Source organism: Dryobates pubescens, chromosome 10 (genome assembly GCF_014839835.1).
Source record: "Dryobates pubescens isolate bDryPub1 chromosome 10, bDryPub1.pri, whole genome shotgun sequence".
NCBI lineage: Eukaryota > Metazoa > Chordata > Aves > Piciformes > Picidae > Dryobates > Dryobates pubescens.
In genome coordinates this window covers 13,994,259-14,020,558 of record NC_071621.1, presented here as the reverse complement: position 1 = coordinate 14,020,558, position 26,300 = coordinate 13,994,259, and the positions used below count along the sequence as shown (strand labels likewise).

Sequence of the window (26,300 nt, the reverse complement as noted above, 5' to 3'; positions counted from 1 at the left end):
GTGGTCCCAGACTGATCCTTCATCCATGCAGGACATGCTGCCTGTATGCTGAAAGTCAGCAAAAAACAATACAGGTGACACTAAGGTTTATACACCACGGATCCCTCCGTAGATAGAGCTGCTACCAATCACACTTGGGGTGAAATCTCTGCCCCTTGAACTCACAGAATCACTGAATTTCAGGGGCTGGAAGGGACCTTGAGAGATCATCCAGTCCAATCCCCTGCCAGAGCAGGATCACCTAGACCAGATCACACAGGAGCACATCCAGGTGAGGTTTGAATATCTCCAGTGAGGGAGACTCCACAATCCCCCTGGGCAGCCTGTTCCAGCGCTCTGTCACCCTCACACTGAAAACATTTTTCCTCATATTTACGTGAAACTTCCTATGCCTCAGCTCCCACCCATTGCCCCTTGTCCTGTCATTGGCCATCACCAAGCAGAGCCTGGCTCCAGCCTCTTGGCACTCACCCTTTACATATTTATAAACATTGATGAGGTCACCTCTCAGCCTCCTCTTCTCTGAGCTACAGAGCCCTCAGCTTCCTCAGTCTCTCCTCCTAGGGGAGATGTTCCACTCCCCTAATCATCCTCATGGCTCTCCACTGGACTCTTTCAAGCAGCTCACTGATTTTCTTGAACTGAGGGTCCCGGAACTGGACACAATATTCCAGATGTGGCCTCACCAGGGCAGAGTAGAGGGGGAGGAGAACCTCTCTCGACCTACTGGTCACAGCCCTTCTAATCCACCCCAGAATGACATTGGCCTTCCTAGCCACAAGAGCACATTGCTGGCTCATGGTCAACCTTCCATCCACCAGGACCCCCAAGTCCTTTTCGCCTTCACTGCTCTCCAGCAAATCAGTCCCCAGCCTATACTGGTGCATGGAGTTGTTCCTTCCCAGGTGCAAGACTCTACACTTGGCCATGTTGAACTTCATCAAATTTCTCCCTGCCTAGCAACCCCATAGTGAAATCTGACTGACTTGCATGGGGTCTAAGGCTCATCTCCAAAGTGTGATCAATCTAGGGATCCCAGGGAGTCATTGACCTCTCAGTGGGACAATTGGGCTTTGAAAGAAAGAGAAATCCCTTTTCTCCACATCAGAAGCACTCTAAGATGCTAGGGGTAGGAATCAGCTATCTGTGGATACTGCCCAGCAGTGTTTGAGATTCTGTGGCTTATCCTATGTGGTCTTCAGCTGCTATTTCACCTGGCAGCTTTGCAGTGGGTTAGTTGGTACATGTTAAGCTCACAGATACTAGTGTAGGACAAAGTATAAGGACTACCACTGCTATAGCTAAGAGGTTTATCTTCAGGCAACTGGAGGTGCACTTTTGTGTTCCTTACACTTTGCTGCATGTTTCTATTGAGATCCCACCAAAATCATCACCTCTCTTCAAAAACAGATGTCCACCAAGGACAACAGAGCCCACTTTCAGCCTTTCATGGTTACAGGATTTGCCTCCTGAGCATGAGGAGCAGAGTCTCGATGTTCCTTTATACTCCTGGAGAGATAAATATGGCAAAATATAGACACAGTCCAAGATAGGGATCTCTACCTTATCAGAGCAAGGAGACTGTTAGCAGTTTATATACAGTCTAATGGGACTGTAAATTGGGTGAATGGACTACAGGTCACTACATCTGAGATCCTTGTAGAGCAATCCTTTATTGCCTTCAAGGGTTAGTAATGCCATATTCCCTTTCATCATAAATGTCTAAGACAGATTAGCTGGAAGCTCCACTAAACCACCAAACAGGCACGTGGGAATAAGTGGTTGCTGAGGACATAATTGCCTCTGTTGAGAGCTTCATGCACACAAGAAGAATTGAACTAAGAGTGTTGAAAAGCTCCAGGTATAAATGCCTTATTGATTTTTCTGCTGTGTCCCATGATTGGAGCCAAGTGGGCTAATGAGGACCTTCTGCTCCCTATAATTTACTGGTAATCAGCCTTGCTTCAGTGCTGAAGTCTCTGACTGTGGGTGACGTAAGTAGAAAATGCAGTTGCTAACCCAAGTGAGCAACCCCTTTTGTCTCTGGCTTTGGAGAGGAGTAGCTTGTGCTCATAGGTGTAGATCAGCAGGGTGGTCTTCTGTGCCTTGGAGCAGTGATTATTCACACATGGTAGTGCTTATGCAGGGGCCTCTGCACAGCGTGTCCCGCAGTTACAGCTTTGGTTTAAAGGAGGAATTTTTCCTAGAACAGGGAGAGCCTCAGAAAAAAATAATGTAAAAATCTCTCAGGGAGATAAAACAGCAGAGTGAGCCCCACCTTCAACCCTCAAAAGCTGGAGATGGGAAAAAGGAACACAGCCAGAAGTTGCCAGGCTGCTCAGAGAGGTCGTGGACTTTCCACCTCTGGAGACTTTCAAAGCCAACTTGGCTGTGTTCCTGTGTGACCTGCCCTCGGTGATTCTGCTTGGGCAGGAGGGTTGGACTCCATGAGCTCTGGAGACCCCTTCCAACCCCTAACATTCTGTGATTCTATGAAGTTCTCTTCTGAGTTTTACTCTTCTGAGAAAAAGGGCTGGATCCTTAATCTTGGGAGTAATCTATGAGCTTGATGTGTTGTATCTTAGGGGGTTGTAAGCAGCTAGTGTCTAAGCAACGGAGGCTTTCAGCCACCTCTGTCTTTTTGTGTAGATTCAGATTGGATGTTAGGAAGAATTTCTTCAGCATGAGGGTGGTGAGACACTGCAACAGGCTGCCCAGGGAGGTGGTGGAAACCTCATCCCTGGAGGTTTTAAAGGCCTGGCTGGATGTGGCTCTAAGCAATGTGATCTAGTGTGAGGGACCTTGACAGGCTGGACAGATGGGCAGAGTCCAAGGGCATGAGATTTAACACATCCAAGTGCCAGGTTCTGCACATTGGCCACAACAACCCCATGCAGTGCTACAGGCTGGGGTCAGAGTGGCTGGAGAACAGCCAGGCAGAGAGGGACCTGGGGGTGCTGGTCGACGGTAGGCTGAACATGAGCTGCAGTGTGCCCAGGCAGCCAAGAGGGCCAATGGCATCCTGGCCTGCATCAGGAACAGTGTGGCCAGCAGGAGCAGGGAGGTCATTCTGCCCCTGTACACTGCACTGGTTAGGCCACACCTTGAGTCCTGTGTCCAGTTCTGGGCCCCTCAGTTTAGGAAGGAGGTTGACTTGCTGGAACGAGTCCAGAGAAGGGCAACAAAGCTGGGGAGGGGTTTGGAACACAGCCCTATGAGGAGAGGCTGAGGGAGCTGGGGTTGTTTAGCCTGGAGAAGAGGAGACTCAGGGGTGACCTTATTACTCTCTACAACTATCTGAAGGGAGGTTGTAGACAGGCAGAGGTTGGTCTCTTCTCCCAGGCAGCCAGCACCAGAACAAGAGGACACAGTCTCAGGCTGCACCAGGGGAGGTTCAGGTTGGATGTTAGGAAAAAGTTCTATACAGAGAGAGTGATTGCACATTGGAATGGGCTGCCTGGGGAGGTGGTGGAGTCACCATCACTGGAGGTGTTCAGGAGAAGAATTGATGGGGTGCTTGGTGCCATGGGTTAGTTGTTTAGGTGGTGTTGGATTGGTTGATGGGTTGGACGCGATGATCTTGAAGGTCTCTTCCAACCTGGTTTATTCTATGTATTCTATGTGTCCCTGGCCATGGCAGGGGGGTTGGAACTGGATGATCCTTGAGGTCCCTTTCAACCCTAACAACTGATTCTATGATTCTGAGGAAGTGGAAATGAAGTAAAATTTAGTTTAGAGGCACCAAGCAGAAATGTTAATGCTAATTTCAGAGCTACTATTCAAAACCACCCCAACTATACAGCATTTCCATGGAACATCAAACCCTCTATGTGCCTGTGTGGGTGTCCAGGGTTATATGCCAGCCTTGTTCTGGTAGCACCTCTTTGAGCAGGCACATCAGGTCATGTAGTTATACTCCATGTAACTTCTGAATTCCAACCAAATAGTCCTATTGTCCAGGAAAGCTGGTGAGGGACTTTTATAGGGTGTCATGTAGTGATAGGACTAGGGGGAATGGATCCAAGCTAGAGGAGGGGAGATTTAAGTCAGTCATGAGGAAGAAGTTCTTCACCATGAGGATGGTGAGAGACCAGAACAGGTTGTCCAAAGAGGTGGTAGAAACCTCATCCTTAGATGTTTTTAAGGCCAGGCTGGATGTAGCTCTGGGCAAGCTGATGTAGTTTGAGGTGTCCTTGCCAATGGCAGGGGGGGTTGGAACTAGATGATCCTTGAGGTCCCTTCCAACCCTGACAGTGCTGTGATTCTGTGAAATCCATATTTCTTTCTTGTACCATAGTGATAGGCTACCATAGTGATGAATAATATAGCTGAGCACTGCTGCTGTGAAAAAGCTGGGACATCTGGGGTTGGTCAAGCCTGGGGAAGAGAAGGCTCCAGGCAGATGTGACTTTCTAGCACATAAGGGGCCTATAAGAAAGATGGAGACAGACTTTTTAGCAGGGCCTTTTGTGAGAGGACAAGGAGTGGTAGTTTTAAACTGAAGGAATAGAGATTATGACTAGATGTGGAAAATATTTTACACTGGGGATGGTGAGACACCGGCCCAGGTTGCCCAGAGAGGTGGTAGATGCCCTATCCCTGGACACACTCCAGGTCAGGTTGGTTGGGACTCTGAGCAACCTGCTCTACTTGAAGATGTCCCTGCCAAATGCAGAAGTCTTGGATAAGATTACCTTGAATGGTCCCTTTTAACCCAAACCACTCCATGATTCTATGAGATACAGAATTACACTAGGCAGGAGTTATGCATTACAGGAAAGCAACCACAGGCAGCTTGGATTCTTCCAGTGTTTACCATGGACTGGGCTGTTCCTGGAATAGTGCAGGTAGGCACACTAATGCTGTAAGTCTGTCAGAAACTAGAATCATAGGGGTTTGGGTTAGAAGGGACCTCCAAAGGTCATCCAGTCCAGCCCCCTCTGCAGTCAGCAGGGACATCCTCAACTAGATGAGGTTGCCCAGAGCTCTGTTGAATTTCACCTTGAATATCTCCAGGGATGGGGCCTCAACCACCTCCCTGGGCAACCTCTTCCAGTGTTCCACCACCCCCATGGTGCAGAACTTGTTCCTAACATCCAACCTAAACCTGCTCTTCTCTAGTTTTAAGCTATTGCCTCTCATCATATCACTGCAGGCCTTTGCAAAGGCCTTTCTTGTAGCCCCCCTTCAGGTACTGGAAGGTTGCTCTTAGGTCTCCCCAGAGCCTCCTTTTCTCCAGGCTGAACATCCCCAGGTCCCTCAGCCTGTTTTTGTAGCAGAGGTGTTCCAACCCCTCTGTTTATTTTTGTGTCCCTCCTCTGGACTCACTCCATTCAGGTCATGAATGTGCTAGGAAGTCACCCAACAAGGCTACTACTGTCTTTGGACAGCTATGCTTTTGATTGAGGTGAATAATAATGCATATTTTTGACCAAAGGAAACCCCAAAGCAAACCAAACCAAACCAAATGACAACAAAACACCAACCAACAACAAAAACCCAAACCAAAGCAACAACAAAATACAACCAAAACCACAACAACAACAAAACCAACACAAAAACCAACCAAGAGCCCCCCCCAAAAAACACTAAAGAAGACATGACACTAAGACCAACATAGTGCAGACAACACATAAGCAGCCACTAAATAGCAGAGCTAGGTTGGAAGTGTCCTACAGCTACTACCTGGGGTCTAGGCCTTTTTGCCAAGGAGTTTTGCAGCTTTCCTCCTTTTGAACTCTGCAATTTCTTCCTCAGGTAACCCATGAGCTCTACACCTGCAGTGAACATGTAGGCCATTAGAGAAAGAAACAGTTCAGTTTCATCTGCAATACAGAACAGACCATAATGGAGACCGAGGAAAAGCTAAGTGTCTTCTGGCATGAAAAAAGGAAAAGAAATATTGGTGGGCCTGGTTCTGATGTTCACAGAATCACAGATTTCAGTGAGAAAGGACTTTAAAGGTCACCTAGTTCCAACGGTATCCTCAGTTGCATTTAGAAGAGTGCAACCAGCAGGTTGAGGAAGGTTCTCCTGCCCTTCTACTCTGCCCTGGTGAGACCACACCTGGAGTATTATGTCCAGTTCTGGGGTCTCTGGTTTAAGAGAGACAAGAAACTACTCCAGAGAATTCAACAGAGGGCTATGAGGATGTATAAGGGAATAGACCATCTCCTAAAAGGAAAGGCTGAGAGACCTCTTGCTGTGTAGCCTGGGGAAAAGAAGGCTAAGAGGAGATCTGATCAATGTTTACAAATACCTTAAGGTTAGGTATCAAGAAGAAGTCTCTTTTCACTAGTGCCCAGTGACAGGACAAGGAGCAATGCATACAAGCTGGAATCCAGGAAGTTCCTCCTCAACAAGAGAAAGTAATTCTTTACTGTGAGGGTGATGGAGCCCTGAAGCAGGCTGCCCAGAGAGGCTGTGGAGTCTCCTTCTCTGGAGACTTTCAACACCTGTCTGAACATATTCCTGTGTGGCCTGGCCTACATGATCCTGCTTGGGCAGGGAGGTTGGACTCAATGATCTCTAGAGGTCTCTTCCACCCCCTCACCTTCTGTGATTCTGTGATTCCCACCTCCCTGCCATGAGCAAAGACACCTTCCACTAGAACAGGTTGTTCAAAGCCTCATCCAATCTCTCCCGTAACACTTCCAGGGAGGGAGCATCCACAACTTTTTTGGGCAACTTGGGCAAATTTATTTATTCCTTTCTTGTATCACTTCAGCTCCACCTCTTGCAAAGTGTGAGGTTAGCTAATTTAATTGTAAGTGTCCCACAGTTAAGTGCCTGCTCTGAGACAGCTGCTTTGTAATCTCTATAGCCAGGCACTTCCAGAGGTCTCTTGACACACCTTAGACGCTTCGCCCAGCACGAGATGAATGACTTTGTGGATTGAAGACCACAATCCATGCATCTATCATGGCTGTAGCCAGAATCTGTTAGACAGAATGAGTTCTGGGAGAATTATTTCATTACTCCTCTGACCCTCCATCTCATTCATCAAAGGGAAGAGCAGAACTAAATTGCTCTGAAGATCTTTGGTGAATCCAGCTCCTGCCTCAGTGCCTTTTGGTCTTCCAGGGGTGTTGCTATCACAGACTGACAGGTCTCAAAGCTATAGGCCCATTTCCAAATGGAAATCCTATTTAGCTGACCCTAGAAACAGATGCTTTTCCCTGAAAGCTTAGCCTAAATGTAACAGCTTTTCCCGAGGGAGACTGGAGTCAAGTTTCAGCCCTTTTGCCAGCTCCATCCTACAAACAGAAACATTTAAGCAAGCTGTCCTTCCATGCCCTACCTAAATCCTTAGCTCTGAGAACACCTTTCCTTTTTATAGAAACTTGAATTCCTGTTTATAAAGCCTCCCCTGAATGTTGTTGCCTCTAAGGATGGGTCTCAAGGACAAGGAAGGCAGGAGGATACAATCCTGATGAGCGGAATGAGGAATGGCTTCTTCTGGCAATCTACAGCTTGGGTGGGATTTGTTTCCCTGAAATCTAACTATCTGCAACAGAGATGTCTCCCTGTAACCCAAATATTTTGGTCTCTCTTCTGAGTTGGTGGAGGGAAGAAGGTACTGGGGGACCTCAGTGGGAGTTAAACCTGAAGTAGATGTCCTCTGTGGAGAAGATGAGCTGCACCTAGAAGAGCCTATTTCTCTCCATTGACTGTAAAAGATGTATAAGATGACCAGATCAGAGGGAGGTATCTGTGTTAAAGGTAAATAATTTCTCATAAGATCAAATCCTACCAGCTGGAGGGGCAAGAGGAATGCTTTCATCTCCAGCCCATTAAGCAAGCAGTAGCAGAATGCAGCTGCACATGGGTAAGTGTGAGGGGATTGTTCCTTGAGTCCACCCAGCAGGACTTCATCCATGGAGGAGCGGAGGAAGTTGCTGCCTGTTGCTGCACAATAATGCAGCAAGCTGTGACCCACACAAAATGCAGACCAGAGCAGAGTATTTGAAGCTCAAGCACAGTACCAAATAGCCCAAGCATCACCTCCAAGACAGACATCAAATAATCCTTTGATAATGACTTGATCTTCACCCATGGCACAATAACCTGAGGAAAGATCCAGGGCAAGCAGCACAAACACATCTCCTGAACTCATAGAATCATAGAATGATAGGGTTTGGAAAGGACCTCCAGAGATCATTGAGCCCAACCCTTCTTGCCAAATCAGGACCACCTAGGGCAGGTCACACAGGAACACATCCAGATGGGTCTTGAAAGTCTCCAGAGAAGGAGATTCCACAACCCCTCTGGGCAGCCTGTTCCAGTGCTCTGTCACCCTCATAGTAAAGAATTTTCTCCTCAGGTTGAAGAGGAACTTCGTGTGATTGAGCTTATATCCATTGTCCCTCATCCTATCTGGGTATCACTGAAAAGAGACTGGCCCCTTCTTCCTGACAGCCACCCTTCAGATATTTACAGGCTTCAATAAGATCCTCTCTCAGCCTTCTGTTCTCCAGACTGAACAGCCCCAGGTTTATCAGTATTTCCTCCTAAGAGAGATGCTTCTGTCCCTTAATCATCTTTGTAGCATTCTGTTGAACTCTCTGTCGGTTCCCTGTCCCAACTCTGACCTGTTGGAGTGGAACCCTTCTATTGAGAACAGGACTGAGAATAGGCTGAGAGCATTGGGGTTGTTTAGTCTGGAGAAAAGAAGGCTCTGGGGACAACTTATTGTGGCCTTTCAGTACTGAAAGGCAGCCTATAAGGAAGATGGGGACGATCATTTTAGCAGAGTTGTGACAGGACAAGGGGTGTCTGTATGACACAGCTGAAATTGCTGGGTCTGTGCAGGGACATCTGGGCACATCTCAGTCATAGTTAAAAGCCAGAATGTGATCCACAAAACCACTCAGGTCCTGGGCACAGTTTCAGAGTTACCTTTCCCCAAATCCATAGAAATATCCATGGGAGAAAGTTTGATGGTGTGAATCATAGAATCATTGAATTGTTTTGGTTAGAAAAGACCTCTAGGTTCATCAAGTCCAACAGTCAACCTGACACCACCATGGCCATTAAACCATACTCCAAAGTGCCATGGCTGCATGCTTTATGAACTTCTCTGGGGATGGAGACTCCACCACCTCCCTGGGCAGCCTGTTCCAACTCCTGACCACTCTTCCGATAAATGAATTGTTCTTAATATCCAACTTAAACCTCCCCTGGTGCAACCTGAGGCCATTTCCTCTTGTTCTACCTCTTGATACTTGGGAGAAGAGACCAACACCTATGTCACTACAACCTCCTCTCAGGGAGTTGTAAAGAGCAATGCTTTTTTGTGGACACACTCCAGCACCTCAATGCCTTTATTGTAGTGAAGGGCCCAAAACTGAACCCAGTATTTCAGGCACAGTCTTAACAGCACCCAGTACAGGGAGACAATCAATTCCTAATCCTGCTGGTCTCACTGTTCCTGATCCAGGCCAGGATGCTGGTGGCCTTTTTGGCCACCTGGGCACACTCCTGGCTCATTTTCAGCAGCCTGTCAACCAGCACCCCCAGGTCCTTTTCTGCTGGGCAGCTTTCCAGCCACACTGTCTCAAGCCTGGAGCATTACACAGGGGTGTTGTGACCCAACTGCACCTTCCAGCCAAACAATGGCACCACCTGACTTTGCTTCATTTCTGAGTGCTGCATTTAGTGCTTCTTGCTATCAGCAGCAATTCTCTACTCTAATAGTCCAGCCAATTTCCCCAGAAACCTCACCTCACTTAAAAGGACCTTCTTTAAATATATCACCTGAAGCAACCACATTTGAAGCCAGACAGCCTTGCTCAATGGAAGATGAGTCACTGGCTTTCATTCCTCTTCTCCTCCTAATCAGATTTCAGATTAAAAGAAAAAAAGAAATGGATTTTTTTCTTACCTGCATTATGCCATAGCCATGACCAGAATAACCTTTATTTTTTCCCCTTCATTTTGCTGTGGGTGTTAGGGTCTCTGAAGCAATTTGTAAAGAGAGCATTGATTGTGAAACAAAAGGCATCTGTCCTGACACTGAGTGAGCAAGCATGAGCCATGAGGATGCTTTCATTTCCCCAAAATAACCTTTGCTACATGTGCTATGAAGTTTATTTAGGAAATGTTGTGGTGCTATTGTATAATTGCAGTGAAGTGAGGACAGCAAGTTTTTCACTGCTCTTTGCTTCACCAGCAATTTTAGTCCTGATTGAAGAAAATCCATTGGGTGAAAAAAACTACAAATAAGAGACTGGATGGAAATCCTTTCTCTTATCTCCCCAGGGAGACACATCTGTAGTTACAGCACCACTCTACTCATTCCTCTGACTCTCTACTGACCATCTTCCATCTTGCTAGAGCGCTTCAACATAGATAAAGCAAGGAGAACTTTATACTGGGTAAAAGAATCCTGCAATGGTTTGGGTTGGAAGCAAACTCCAAAGGTCATCCAGTCCAACCCCCCTGTAGTCGTCAGGGACAGAGGTGGTTGGGGTCTCAACCACCTCCCTGGACAATTTGTTCCAGTGTTCCACCATCTACTCTTCTTTAATTTCAAACCATTGCCCCTCATCCTATCACTGCAGGCCTTTGTAAACAGTCTCTCTCCATCCTTCTTGTAGGCCCCCTTCAGGGACTGGATGGTGACTATTAGGTGTCCCTGGAGCCTTTTCTTCTCCAGGCTGAATAACCCCAGCTCCCTCAGCCTGTCCTCACAGGGCAGGTATTCCAGCCCCCTGATCATTTTTGTGGCTTTCCTCTGGACCTCTCCACCAGGTCTATGCCTTTCCTGTGAAGAACCCATGTTGTCCTGTTCAATTGTATATGGCAGGGGTTGGAAGGGACCTCTGGAGATCATCTAGTCCAACTTCCCTGCTTAAACAGGATCATGTCCAGGTTGGTTTCAAAAGTCACCAGAGAAGGAGACTCCACAACCTCTCCACAACCAGGGCAGCCTGTTCTAGTGCTCTGTCACTCTCACAGCTCTTCCTTATGCTTAGACTGAACTTTGTGTGTTCTAGTTTGAGCTTGTTGTCCCTTGTACTATCACTGGGCCCCACTGAAGGGAATCTGGGCTCATCCTCTTGACATCCAACTTTTAGATATTGATCACTGTTGATGATATCCCCTCAGTCTTCTCCAGGCTAAACAGTCCCAGGTCTCTCAGGCTTTCCTCCTCACGTAGATGCTTCAGTTCCCTCAACATCATCATGGCCTCCACTGCATTCTCTCCAGTAATTCCTTGGCTGTGTTGAACTGGGGAGCCAGAACTGGACACAATACTCCAGATGCAGTAGGGTAGAGCAAAGAGGGAGAAGAACCTTCCTCAACCTACTGGCCACACTCTTTTGGAAGCCATTGGCCTTTTTGGCCTCAAGGGCACATTGTGGTCATGGGCAACCTGGGGACCACCAGTACGCCCAGGCTCCTCTCTGCAGAGCTGCTTTTCAGCAGGTCATTCTCTAACCTCTGCTGGTTCAGGGGCTTATTCCCAGATAAAGCTGAGATTTGACCAGACCCAGAAAGAAGTGGATAATCCTTCAAAAGGGAAAATTCTCTGGGACAGGAGCACTCTCTGCAATCTGGACTTTAAACTGCACTTTCCCTTCCCTGTGTCCTGGGACTGCTACTGCCCTTCCACCCTAACCCGCAAGAGCATGTTGAAGGCTTGCTTGCTTGCTTGCTGGTTTTCAAGTAAGCTTTCTTACATCTGAAAAGAGATTTACAGACCCTGAGCAGCTTCACACAAGGTTAATTTTAAGAAGAGCCTTTCAGTTAATCTGATTTTATACATGGCTGGAAGACAGCAGTGGTGGTAAGCAAGAAAGGGTGGTATTAGGTCTTTTAATTGAATTACCTCTCTTCTTAATTAAAAAGCTTTCTATCCTGTGTGAACCATGCCATCCACAGTACCTGGGCTTTAAGGGTAAAGTACATTTAGCTGAACACCTTAGACAGCTGCAGATGTATGAAAGCCTCCTGCAAACCATGAGAATGCTCCAACTCATGCCTCCAGTAAGTCTGTAGTTGGGATTAAACAGAGGGGGTGATGAATATCCATTAAATTCCAATTATGTAGGGTGCAACAGTTGTTCCTTTGTTACTCATTTGGTGGTGGCTACAAATTTATTGCTGGACAATCAGATATATCTATCTCAATTGTGTTGTTGCCATTTCAGCAGCACCAGAAGGAGTTGTTGTCACAGTAGTTTATTGGACCATCAGTATTACCTCCACCACATAATGAAATGATTATTAAGTTTGGCTTCTAACCTGTATCTAAACTCACCTTTGTAAGGTCAAGGACCATTCTCCAGGGTGCCAAGGCTACTGCAAGCACAGTGGGGTGAAAGCTTGATTTATCCCTAGACATCTATGAACAGCTCCATGAGCCTACTTGATCACAGATCTGCTCATGACTGTATACCAGAGGTGGAAAATTGCTTTCACTTATCAAGATATCATTCTGCCAAGGACTGGGCTTGCAGCTCTGATTGGTTTTACATCATGGGAATTAATAGGAAGTTAGGGTTGATTTCTTTATCTTCTCTCTTTTCCACAGTGAAGAGAGGCCTGAAATACTCCAGTACTCAAGAACCATGACTTGTCATGGCAGCAAAGAACCTGGAAGCTGAAACTTACTTCATTGAAGCAAATCCTCTTTCCTTGTTGTTTAGTAGTTGATGAATGTGATTCCCTGTGGTGGTCTAAGTCAACAGCTCAGGTAATAAGCCAAACTATGGACTGAAAGCCTCCACCACATCTCTTGGAAGAGATCAATCACTAGCTTTGGTGAGCTATGAGGAACTGAGTGAGGAATATGTGGTATGAAGTGGTGAGAGGGACTGAGTGAGGAATATGTGGTATGAAGTGGTGAGAGGGACTGAGTGAGGAATATGTGGTATGAAGTGGTGAGAGGGACTGAGTGAGGAATATGTGGTATGAAGTGGTCAGGGATGTGTCCTTTGCTCTTGATGATCTTAAAGGTCTTGCCATTGAGGATCTTAAAGGACTTTTTGAATCTAAAGGATTCAATAATTCTATGATTCATTGAATAGGAAGGGAAAACCTGCTGCTGCCCACTGATCTCACCAGATAGGAGGGACTGGGCTATGCAAGACCTCTTTGAAAGGGAAGACCTCAATAAGGGATGAGCTGCTTCAGAACAGAGTGAAAAGATAGCAGAAGTGGAATTTGTTCAGCACCTCCTTCTTGGCACAAAAACCTACAGATGAGAAAATTCCTACACAACTGTATCAAAGCACTGTCTTGACCAACATATAGACAAACCAGAGAAACAACTTTCAGCCTCTCATAAACCTGCATCAAATAGAACCATCAATATAAGGCTGGGAGCAGAAGACCGCATTTCTCTCTGCAGTGCTACTGGTGGGTTCTTCTGAGGTTACACATGGATGGTGATCTTGGGTAGATGGAGAAGTTTTTGTGCCTCCTCTTACTGTCCCCCTGGGCCTGATGCATTTTCTGAAACTTGCAATCCATGCTTAAAAACAGCTCACACCTGCATCTCAGGCCTGCGTTTTCTGACTTGGGGATACATGACCAGAGGACAGGGTCTTTGAGGATTATGGAAAGAACATCAACAGCCAACAGAGGCCTAACACATGACATTTAGGTGGTAAAATCAGGATGAGAAGAACTTACTCTCATGGCAGAAGTCTTGGTATTTCTATGGTCTCATGGTAAGCCAACCCACCTTGCTTATCCAACAAAGCTACCCCACAGTTTATGTTCATAGAGTCATAAAGTTGTCTGGTTGGAAGAGACCTTTAAGATCATCAAGTCCAACTCTCAAGCCAGCACTGCCAGGTCACCACTGAACCATGGCCCTCAGCACCACAGCTACACAGCTTTGAAACCCCTCCATGGGGACTCCACCACTGCCCTGGGCAGACTGGACCAGGCCTTAGCAACTCTCTCAGTAAAGAAATTGCTCCTCATGTCTGACCTAAACCTCACCTGGAGCAACATGATGCCATTTACTCTTGTTCCTTGGGAGAAGAGACCAGCCCCCATCTGGCTTCCACCTCCTTTCAGGGTGTTGTAGAGAGCCAGAAGGTGTCCCCTTGCCTCCTTTTCTCCAAACTAAACACCCCAAGTTCCCTCAGCTACTCTTCACCAGCCCTGTTCTCCAGACCCTTCACCACCTATGTTTCTCTTCCCTAGACACACTCCAGCCCCTCAACGTACTTCTTGGAGTGAGGAGCCCAAAACTGCACCCAGCACTCAAGCTGTGGCCTCACCAGTGCCCAAATCCAGGGGGACAATCCCTGCCTTGGTCCTGCTGGCCACAGTACTGCTGATCCAAGCCAGGATGCTGGTGGCCTTCTTGGTCACCTGGGCCCACCCTGACTATTCTTCAACTGGCTGTCCACCAACACCTCCAAGAAAGATCTCCACTGAACCCCTACCACGAGCAGCATGAGCAAGCCTGAAGCTGTACTTTGCTCTAATACCTGCCCTAGGCTGCTCTCCTTCAGGCATAAAGTCTCTCAGAGCAGTGTGTAAGATGTGAAGGTTGAGGCACTCAGAGCAATAAGGTTGAGGCACACGACTTTGCTCTTGAAGAAACAAACACAACAGCACTTCAGCACAGTGACAACCCTGCCCCATAAATAAGACATCATTGTTATCCACACACATTACTCAGCTGCTCAGTCCCATCAAGTATTTCCAATAAAGTTCCTCCAAGCCTACAAAATATTCTCTCTTAAAATTATCTTCTCTCTTTCACCCTGACAGACATCCAAAAACCTGAAAAGCTATGACCCAAAATGCTGCTAATTCCATGCTATTCCAAGTAAAGCTCTGGGAGGGCTCTGAGTCCCTTCCAACCCCTAACATTCTGTGATCTGTGATTCTCCGTATACAGCTACTCAAGTGGTTAACCATTATCGGTGAAGGGAGATAAAAGCTGTCTGAGAGGAACTGAGGCAAAACTTAGAACAAGATTGCTCAGGAGAAGTCAGGATCAAAATAAACCCAGACCTTGTTTGTTGACAGACTTCTATCTATGAGCTAGTCACTCTAGGGCCTCTTTACAGTCACCAAAACAAGGTTGACTAGCTTTAGTGTGGGTGTCTACCCACTTCTTGTCAAACAAATCCCACTCCTGCTTTTTATGTCCTGACCACAACATCCTTTCAACAGCTGAAGAGGGAATTTGCAAAGCCAAGCATCACTGTGCTCTGTCTTTGCTCATCATCATCTGCATGGAGGCAACCTCAGTGAGTCTTTCATTACCTAATGGTGCCTTGTTTTCACAACAGAAAGTCCCCTTATTGTCCTGTTTGAATGAAGAAATATTTACATGGTGAATGAGGCAATTGTTTTCTGCACTTTGATGGGAGGAGAGAAAAATCCATGTGCAGGTGACACCAGAGTTGTGAGAGTGTCCCTACTTCTGTGTGTCCCATAAGTACACAAAATAGGAAGGAGACTCAGGAAGGAACTTTCTGGTGCTCCATCTCCAAAGAACTGTAGAGGAGGTACAGCAAGTTTCCCTCACATTTCTTGGGAACTGTGATCAGTTTGTGGAGCTGAAGAAATTTACTCACTTCTGAGTCCCAGTACTATGCCTGACAATGTAAGTCACCTAAGGAAAATGATGTGGACTTTGCAAAGAGATACCATAGAAAGACAGCTCTTCATCCTCTGAACTCCAACAAGAACCTTTTAATGACTATATTGAACAGTAGTGAAGTCATACTTACCCTGGCTTCATTTCAGGAGGTTTAGGTAAGGGCTTCAGAAAGCCTTTTTTCCCAGCAAGCCAGTATGTGTCTTCTATTCCTTTACCCTAAAAGAAAACAAAAAAACCCAGATAAAGAGCAGCCTCCTGACCACCCTCTGCTCAATACCTAAATTCCTCACTGGTTTTCTGAGGGCTTCATATGTATCCAGAAAGAGAGTCTGGCTGGAAACCTTGGGCTGCCCTTCACAATGGTTCAGGGATGATTTGAGTTTCACCATGCTAGAAAAGGAGGCCTTATCCAAATTGTCATTTACAGATGACCCTCACTGATCTGGGTCAGTGAAACTACACAGCTCCACAGGAATGAGAAACTAGAGGATCCCTAATCATCTCCTGGGGCAGCACTAACATCATTAATTGAAACAATTTTGCAACTGTTGCTGGGCTGAGTATCAGAACAATAATTCCTCTCCCACCACTAATGATTTAGCTTTGCAGGTGAGATGTATCTGATGAAATACAGGCATCATCTGTACCAGAGACAATTGCCCTTCACTGGAGAAATGAAGGCAAACAGAGGCTTCTAGGGCAACATTCATCTACTGATGAAATGGATGCTGAAATAAGTCAGGTTAAGATGTTCCTAAAGGGTCAATTAATCTTCACTAACTATACAAAAGTTTCTTTCTGATGATTAAAGCTGGGAAAATTACCTCAGATCTCCACTTGCAGACATATCACAGAATCACAGAACATTAGGGGCTAGAAGGGATCTCAAAAGATCATCCAATCCAACCCTCCTGCCAGAGCAGGATCACCTAAAGCAGATCGCACAGGAACTCATCCAGGTGGGTCTTGAATACCTCCAGAAAAGGAGACTCCACAGCCCCCCTGGGCAGCCAGAGTTCTGTCACCCTCACAGTGAAATAATTCTTCCTCCTGGTTCCATTGAACTTCCTATGCCTCAATTTCCACCCAGTGTCCCTTGTCCTGGCATTGGGCATCACTGAGCAGAGCCTGGCTCCATCCTCTTGGCACTCACCCTGCACATATTTATAAACATGAATGAGGTCACCCCTCAGGTTCCTCCTCTCCAAGCTAAAGAGCCTCAGCTCTCTCAGCCTTTCCTCATAAGGAAGATGTTCCATTCCCTTCATCATCTTTGTGGCTCTGTGCTGGACTCATTCAAGCAGTTCCTTGAGATCCTTCTTGAACTGAGGGGCCCAGAACTGGACACAATATTCCAGATGTGGCCTCAGCAGGGCAGTCTAGAGGGGATGGAGAACCTCTCTCAATCTACTAACCACAGCCCTTCTAATCCACCCCAGGATGCCATTGGCCTTCTTGGCCACAAGAGCACATTGCTGGCTTATGGTCATCCTTCCACCCACCAGGACCCCCAGGTCCTTTTCCCCTTCACTGCCCTCCAACAAGTCAGTCCCCAACTTATACTGCTCCATAGGGTTGTTCTTTCCCTTGGGTGAGATGATTCCACCTGCCATGAAGAACTGTTGAGAGACCAGGGCCCATTTTCAGACCCCTGACTCTAGGTATTTAAGGCAAGAAATACTACTTTTCTCTATTGACTATGCAAGGGAAGAAGTGATGGAGCCAGCAGGAGTGGGGGAGTGATCATGACCCTGTACTCAGCACAGGTCAGGCCACACCTCGCATAGTGGTTTCACTTTTGGGTCCTCACTATTAGAAAGCTATTGAGGAGCTGATGCACCTTCAAAGATGATGAAGGTGGTGAAGGTTCTAGAGCAGTGAGGAGTGGCTGAGGGAACTGGGCTTCTTTTAGTCAGGAGAAAAGGAGGCTGAGGGGAGACTTTCTTGCTCTCTACAACCACCTGAAAGAAGGTTGTAGCAAGGTGGAGCTCAGTTTGTTCTCCCAAGTAACAGGCAAGACCAGAGGAAATGGGCTCAAGTTGCACCAGGGCAGGTCAAGGTTGGATATTAGGAAAAATTCCTTTCCCAAAAGTCTTGTCAATCCCTGGAACAGGCTGCCCAGGGAAGTGGTAGAATCAGCATCCCTGGAGGGATTTAAAAGCCATGCAGATGTGCTGAGGGACATGGTTCAGTGGGGACCTGGCAGTACTGGGTTAATGGTTGGACTTGATGATGTTCACAGAATTGTCAGGGTTGGAAGGAACCTCAAAGATCATCCAGTTCCAACACCCTGCCATGGGCAGGGACACCTCATGGTACATCAGGTTGCCCAGAGCCTCATCTGTCCTGGCCTTAAAAACTTCCAGGGATGGGGCTTGTACATCATCTTTCTTTGTCTTCCAAATACAACCATTGTATGATTCTGAAAAGCATAAGCTTCTCTCAAGGGTGGACTAAACAGACCCCTGAGTAAATATTTAGACCCAGCACATACATTGGGGTCCCATGGTCCTTCCATAACTACCTCATGTACTGACAGTACTGGTGGGGGCAATTTGGGAAGGATCCATCAGAAGAGGGGTGGATGAAGGCCAAAGGACATTAATTTGAAAATTCCTTAAAGAAGACCCTTGCCCTGTGGAGCATTTCACACAGCCCTGGCCGCCTTACCTTCAGTTCTGTTTTTCCCCTAGGGATGATCTCATAGCCTTCATTCAGACTCTGAAGGGTATCCACTGTGCTTTGGCTGACATGAATCCTGTAAGCTGGGAAAGGAAAACAAAACAGCTGGGTCACTGGACTGCACACATGCTGGGAAGTCCCCACTGCTTTATACTATCAAGTAAAAATGCTCCAAAGCATGGCAGGTGTGTAGCTGATAGTAGCTGTGTGGTGCTCCTCTATAGGTAGGAGTATGTAGGGCTGTTCTTACATTTGGGTTGTTCTTACAACCCTTGCAGGTAGGATTGTAAGAAGCACAGGGTGAGAGGAATGATAGAATCACTTGGTTGGAAAAGGCCTTAAGATCATCAAGTCAACCACAACCTAACATCTCCCTGCACACAACTGTTAGACCAAGTTCCTAAGCACCTCGTCTAAACATCTTTAATACACCTCCAGGTGTGGTGACACCACCACCCCCCTGGGCAGCTTGTTCCAGGGCTTGACAACCCTTTGGGGGAAGAAGGTTTTCTTAATATCCACTCTCAACCTCCCCTGGTTGAACTTGAGGCTGTTGCCTCTCATCCTATCACTTGTTTCCTGGGAGAAGAGGCCAGAAGCCACCTTGCTACAACCTCCTTTCAGGAGATCTACACAGAGGACATCCTGGGGAAGGATACCAAGCAAACTAAGTATGGAAGTGCAGTTTTTAATGTGGATTCTGAGGGTGTTTTTCAGCAACGTTGTCAGCTGCAATTAAAAGTGGTTGGATTTGTCTATTGCCACAGAATAACTAGGGAGTAAGAAGGAAAATTTAAAATAACCAACTGTGCTCTTCCAGACACCTAATGTCATTTGAAAGTTGGGATGAAGAGCAATAAGATGGAGTTTGCAAGGGAACATAAAGAAAATGTGGCTGTGCATTTAGATCCATCTGGGTTTTTCAGTAGCTGATTCCATCCAAATGTGTCATAAACAGTCTAGAAATGGAAAGGGCAAAGGTGGAGATTAGCCTCTTCTCCCAAGGAACAAGTGCTAGGATGAGAGGAAACAGCCTCAAGTCGCACCAGAGGAGGTTTAGGTTGGGCATTAGGAAATACTTCTTCCCCCAAGGGGTTGTCAACCCTGGAACAGGCTGCCCAAGGATGTGGTGGAGTCAGCATCCTGGAAGTATTTTAAAGACATGCAGAAACATTCAGGTTGGAAAAGACCCTCAGGATCACCAAGTCCAACCCAGAACCCTACTGCACAAGGTTCACCCCTAAACCATATTCCTAAGCACCGCATCCAAACCACCATTAAACACATCCAGGGCTGGCAACTCAACCACCTCCCTGCCCAGCCTAAACCTACCCAATTGTAGCTTGAGGCCATTCCCTCTTGTTCTATCACCAATTACCTGTGAGAAGAGACCAGCAGCAGCCTCTACACAATGTCCTTTCAGGTAGTTGCAGACAGCAATGAGGTCTCCTCTCAGCCTCCTCTTTTCCAAACTAACCATCCCCAGCTCCTTCAGTCACTCCTCATAAGATTTATTCTCCAGGCCCTTCCCCAGCTTCTTTGCCCTCCTCTGCACTCACTCCAGCACCTCCACATCTCTCCTGTATTGAGATGCCCAAAGCAGGACACAATAATATGATGCTGAGGTATGTGGTTTGGTGATGACCAGGGAATGTTGGGTTCATGGCTGGAATCAGTGAACTTCAAGGTCTTAGCCTATCTAAATGATTTTGTGGTTTTATCTTTGTTGAATTCCCAACTCCCCATGTTTATTTTACAGCCATTGTTAGAACTCATTGAGATTTGTTGCTCTGCTGGAGTGACACAGCCAGGGAATGTCCTTATGATGATAGGCTGCAAGAGTTGGGGGTTCAGCAAGGAAAATAGAAGAGTCTGGGGAGACCTTTGTGTGGCCTTTCAGTACCTGAAGGGAACCCTCAAGAAAGTTGTGGAGGGATTTCTGACAAGGACCTGTAGCAATAGGATAAGAGGGAACAGATTGAAGCTGAAAGAGGGAAGACGTAGACTGAAGATTAGGAAGAAATCCTTTAGAGTGAGACAGGTGAGCCACTGGACAGGTTGCCCAGGGAGGTTGTAGATGTCCCCTCCCTGGAGGTGTTCAAGGCCAGGTTGGACAGGGACTTGAGCAACCTGATCTAGTGGAAAATGTCCCTTGCCCATGGTTAGGGTTTTGAAACTAGATGATCTTTAAAGTCCCTTCCAGCCCAAACCATTCTATGACTCTATGAATGTTTCTAAACCATTCCCCCACCCCCAAAATAGTTTTCTCTGTTGTTATTTCTGTCGAGCTTTTATTCCAAAAGTGTCATAAACATTCCCTTTCCCCTTGAAGGATGGGACACGAGCCAATTAAATTTTGCTAGCAGGATAATCAGAAAGAAGAACATCAGTTCGTATATGTAGAGGAAGACCACATGGCTTTGAGCTACACCTCCTGAGACACTAACCTACCACTTAACCTTTCTTTTGCTGTGTATTTATCTCCACCTCTACTGATGTCTAATGATCCTCTGGTATCTGCAGCACTCCTGCTGTCTCCTTTCTCCGTGGGGCTTTCCTTCCAAGGGTCTAAACTTGGAAATCCTTCAAATATCTGTCTTGCCATTAGTAAGCTGCTATCAAAGCATTTCCTTCTCTCCACTGCTTTCCAAATGTAATCCTTGCCTCTTAAAATAAGCCAGCCATAATCACAAGAAAGGCAATTTTCCTTAATTAATGATTAGCCTAATTGCTAGTCTTCATGAGTGTAATCAAAATCACTGGAGCTACAAATGTGAGGGTGGCATGAAAGAGTGAGTAAGTTCTGATGTGGCATCACAAATACTGCAACACATTTCTGGCAAGACCACAAGTTTTTCATGTTAGATACCATAGGCTTTGTGTAGCTTGCAGACCAGCCAGCACAGGCAACTTCTTAGAGCTGTTGAAAATACATCCCAAGGGAGCACAGAGATCAAAGAACAAAACGTATCAGATCTTACCTTTGGACATCAGCTTGTACTGACCTCCTGAGCATCAAAAGAAAATTCCACACACAGCCAGAGCTCTGCTGCTGCTGTCCCCCACTGTGCCATCCACAGTTCAACTCCTACTGTTTTCATATCCCTGTCTTAGCCAGGAACAGCTCCAAATGTACATACAGGACTGAAAAGCAGGTAAATGGTTCTTCTCCACCAGCTCTCTTTGCATCCCTCAAATTTTCCAGTCACAAGGCAGTAAGACTCATCTGAGGGATGGTGCTGTCTTATCTGGTGCAGCTACTGGCTCTGCACATGTGCACTGTAATTTTACGACTGGAATTATGGAATCACAGGATGGATTGAGTTGGAAGGGGCCTTAAAGATCACCTTTCCCCAGCACCTTGCCATGGACAGGGACCTCTTCTGCTAGATCAGGTTGCTCAAAGCCCCATCACCCCCTGACCTGAACACATCCAAATATGGAGCATCCACAACTTCTCTGGGCAATATGTTCCAATCTTTCACCATCTTCATACTGAAAGAGGTTTTTTCCTTACTTCTAATCTAAAGTTCCCCTCTTTCAGTTTAAATGCCCTTTTCCTATCATTACACCCCCTGAACAAAAGAATCCCTCCTCATCTTTCATGTAGCCTCCTTTATGTACTGGAAGGCCATTAAACGGTTTCCTTGATTCCTTCTCTTCTCCAGGCTCAACAATCACAAAGCCAGAGGAAAACAAAGACAAGATCTTAAGGGAAGGACAAGACAAACATCAACCCAGCAAGAAAGACATCATGAAAACCTGAAGAGGACTAGAAGTTTAAGGATTTTGTTAGGACCTGCCAACACTTGTTTATGGAGTTGTTCTTGCTGTTAAATGAAGCCATTACAAAATGTGGCCTTCATGTTGCACAACATCACTGTATGTGGCCTGTTTTTATCTCTCCCCAGCTTGATGGAAACAATGCCCATACAGAATCATAGAATTGTTAGGGCTGGAAGAGACCTCAAGGATCATCTAGTTCCAAACCCCCTGACATGAGCAGGGACACCTCACACTACATCAGCTTGCTCAGAGCAAGCTTACATCCAGCTTGGCCTTAAAAACCTCCAGGGATGAGGCTTCCACCACCTCCCTGGGCAACCTGCTCCAGTGTCCCGCCAGCCTCATGGGTGACGCACTGAATTTAGGGAGTAGAACGTCAAGCAATGCTCAGCTGATAGAAGGAAATGTTTTAGCTCTTATGGGCCACAAACCCTGTGAGCAAACTGCAGCTATGTAGAGAGAAAAAAGCATTTAGGTGATTACCAACGACCATTGTGACTCAGGAAGCCACACAACAACCTGAGAATAAGAGCTGGTAAACATTGCAGGAAGGTCTTTTGTCTCCTCTCTGAACTTAGATAAGAGATGCTTGATCATTTGCCTTTTGTCTAACACCTGTCTGGGCCTTGCCCTGCGATGTGTGTTCCCTGGCATTTCCTCGGCAGCCAGTCATGAGTCTGTCGCAGGGACACATCTAATTACCAAGCACGAGTTGCTTTTGATTATGTTAGCCTATATAAAGAAAAGACTTTGTACAATAAAGTAGACACTTTGCTTGCATCAAGCTTTGTCTCCATCTCTCAATCGCGGTACATGGGGAAGAACATCTTCCTAACATCCAATCTGAATCTACCCATTTCTATTTTTATTCCATTCCCCCCAGTCCTATCACTCCTTGACACCCTAAAAAGTCCCTCCCCAGCTTTCTTGTACCTCCTTTCAGATACTGTAAGGCCGCAATAAGGTCTTCTCAGAGCCTTCTCCTCTCCAGACTGAACAGCCCCAACTCTCTCAGTCTGTCCTCATAGGAGAGGTTCTTGATGGTCCCTTCCAGACCAAACCACTCCATGATTCTATGGTTTTATTTCACTGCACAAGAACAGCTCTGAATTAAAGGTTCTCAGCACTACCACAAAGCACAATCCACCCCATGTAGGAGAAATCTAGGGAAAGATTCATGTTGATTTTTCTGACGGGATCCAAATCAGACATCTGTAGCTGGCAGACATGGTCCTAAAACCTGAGATGTCAAAGCTGATGACCTCCCCTTCGCAGCCTTGGAGGTGTTTAAGAAAAGACTGGATGGGGCACTTAGTGCTGTGGTTTAGTTGATTAGTTAGGGTTGGGTGATTGGGTTGGACTTGATGATCTTGGAGGTCTCTTCCAACCTGGTTGGTTCAGTGATTCAAGCTGTATGTCATTTGCGCTACCGCTTTCTTCAGACCTGGTTCAGTTGCAGTTTGTAACTAAAGCTGTGCATTGCTCCCTCTCTCTTGAGAAGTTTGTTCAAGCTCCCACCCCAGAGACTGTCCCAAATACTCACGCAGGCCTGTGGACTCCATCCGTGATGCCGTGTTCACCGTGTCTCCAAAGAGGCAGTACCTTGGCATGGTAAGCCCCACCACACCTGCCACACAAGGCCCTGCAAGACATGTCATCTGCAGAATCCATCTGCACAAATCAAGGAGCTCACCAACAAGCAAATCCCATCCTCTCCTCTGATATTCAAACCCCACTTAGAGACAGAGAAGAATGTTTTTTAAAGATCTCATTGATCTTGGCGCTTGCTACAAGTCATTAACAAATCATAGAATCGTAGAATTGTTAGGGCTGGAAGAGACCTCAAGGATCAGCTAGTTCCAACCCCCCTGCCAGGGGCAGGGACACCTCACACTGCAGCAGGTTGCTCAGGCCCACATCCAGCATGGCCTTAAAAACCTCCAGGGATGAGGCTTCCACCACCTCCCTGGGCAATCTGTTCCAGTCTCTCACCACACTCATGGGGAACAACTTCTTCCTAACATCCAGTCTGAATCTACCCACTTCTATTTTTGCTCCATTCCCCCCAGTCCTATCATTACCTGACATCCTAAAAAGCCCCTCCCCAGCTTTCTTGTAGGCCCCCTTCAGATACTGGAAAGCCACAATAAGCTGTCCTTGGAGCCTTCTCTTCTCCAAACTGAACAGCCCCAACTCTCTCAGCCTGTCTCAATAGGAGAGGTGCTCCAGCTCCAGCTCATCCTCTCCTCTGGTATTCAAAACTCACTTAGAGACTTAGAGCCTTTTAAAGATCCCATTGGTCTTGGTGCTTGCTGCAAACATTGCTCTGGATTGCACATTGGTGTTTGGTGCCTGGGAAAGGTCTTACATGGTAGGACTCAGTTCACCATCATCTGGGAGAAATTAATTCAGAATTTATGGAAGCTCAAGGACTATCTCAATCTCATTTTTAAAAGACCTCCTTTTCCATCTGAGAAAAGTTCAGATCCTGAGATATGACCTGTTCCCCAATAAAACAGGCTTGAAAATCAGCTGTGGAATCCAGAGATGCTGGCAGCATTCTGGACCACCCTGTGTCCCCTCCTTGGAAAGGAAGACATCGTTAGCCTGCCTGTCTAGCCAAAAACTGTTTGTTTTTCCTCTTTCTCATTCTTTAGGCAAGATCCACTCCCTTCCAAAGTAGCTCCCAAAGAGTCAGCGCCAAGTTCTCAGGGAGAAGTACATGTGTAGGATTCACACAAACATGCACACACTGAGAGCTAAAATGTGTGACAGCCAAACAGCACAGACAACTGTCAGCTGAGGCATTTGGCTTAGCTCATGTTTGCACTGTGCTCTGAAGGATGAGATGCTAAATTTCATCACCCACAGCTGAAAATATCAGGCTTGTGAAATGAACACACCAGGGAAAGGGAAAGGGAAAGGGAAAGGGAAAGGGAAAGGGAAAGGAAAAGAGAGAGAAAGAGAAAGTGAAAGAGAAAGAGAAAGGGAAAGAGAAAGAAAAAGAGAAAGAGAAAGAAAAAGAACAAGAAAAAGAACAAGAAAAAGAAAAAGAACAAGAAAAAGGAGAAAAAGAAAAAGGAAAAAAAAAGGGTAAGGAAAAGGAGAAGGAAAAGGAAAAGAAAAAGAAAAAGAGAAAGAGAAAGAGAAAGAGAAAGAGAAAGAAAGAGAAAGAAAAAGAAAAAGAGAAAGAGAAAGAAAAAGAAAAAGAAAAAGAAAAAGAAAAAGAAAAAGAAAAAGAAAAAGAAAAAGAAAAAGAAAAAGAAAAAGAAAAAGAAAAAGAAAAAGAAAAAGAAAAAGAAAAAGAAAAAAAAAGAAAAAGAAAAAGGAGGGGAAAAAAGAAAAACAAAAAGAAAAAGAAAAAAAGGGGGGAAAAGGAAAATTATAAAAGAAGAAAATAAAAGAAAACCAAAAAATATAAAGGAAAATTTAAAATAAAGAAAAAGAAGAAGAAAAACAAAAGTAGAAAGAACATTAAAAAGAGAAAGAAAAAGAGGACAAAAAATTGAAGACAGAGTGCTCTGAGCAATGCAAGCGGAAGTGGGACTTCCTGCAGACAAAAGATCCTCTCTGTCTTTTCCTGTGGAAGCATTTCTGTAATTTCTTTTCAGGCTCTGCTTGGCTTTTCAATGTCATGATCCTTCAGGGCTAGGATTTAGCAAAACTGACATCTAGGAAAGCTTTTTGTGTGCAAAGGTTGCAAGAGATGTGAATGCAGTACATTACAGGGTGGTAAGGGTTGCCAGGGACCTCTGGGGATCCTGGAGTCCAACCACCCTGTTAAAGTAGGGTCACCTAGAGCAGGTGGCAGAAGATTGTACTCAGGTCGGTTGCAAATCTCTCCAGAGAAGACTTCACCACATCTCCGGGCAGACTCTTCCAGTGCTCCATCATCCACAAAGGAAAGAAGTTTTTCTTTATGTTTAGGTGGAATTTCTTTTGTTGTGCTCATTGCTTCTTGTTCTGTCACTGGGCACCACTGAAAAAAGTCTGGCCACATCCCCTTGAGCCCTGCCCTTTAGCTATTGATCAGCATTGAGAAGATCCAACCTCAGTCTGCTTTTCTGAGGCTAGACAGACCCAAGTTTCTCAACCTCTCCTCATCAGAGAGATGCTCCATCTCCCTCATCATCTCTGTAGTTTGTCTCAGAGCCTCTCTGGAACTGGAGAGCCCAGAACTGGACCTAGTACTGCAGATATGGCCTTATTAGAGCAGAGCTGGAGGCAGAACCCCCCTCCACACTCTTCTTCA

General features: G+C 46.1%; 1 protein-coding gene across 1 annotated transcript in view; it reads right to left on the bottom strand.

Annotated features, from left to right (window-relative positions):
• Nucleotides 1-26,300, bottom strand: part of GUCY2F (guanylate cyclase 2F, retinal) — an 84,332-nt gene that overhangs the window by 6,154 nt on the left and 51,878 nt on the right. Inside the window, exons 15-17 of the mRNA XM_009906949.2 lie at nucleotides 23,592-23,690; nucleotides 18,251-18,345; nucleotides 15,711-15,796 (exon numbers count right to left, since the gene is read on the bottom strand). Coding sequence (XP_009905251.2) covers nucleotides 15,711-15,796; nucleotides 18,251-18,345; nucleotides 23,592-23,690 — 280 coding nt within the window. The remainder of the gene's footprint in view (nucleotides 1-15,710; nucleotides 15,797-18,250; nucleotides 18,346-23,591; nucleotides 23,691-26,300) is intronic.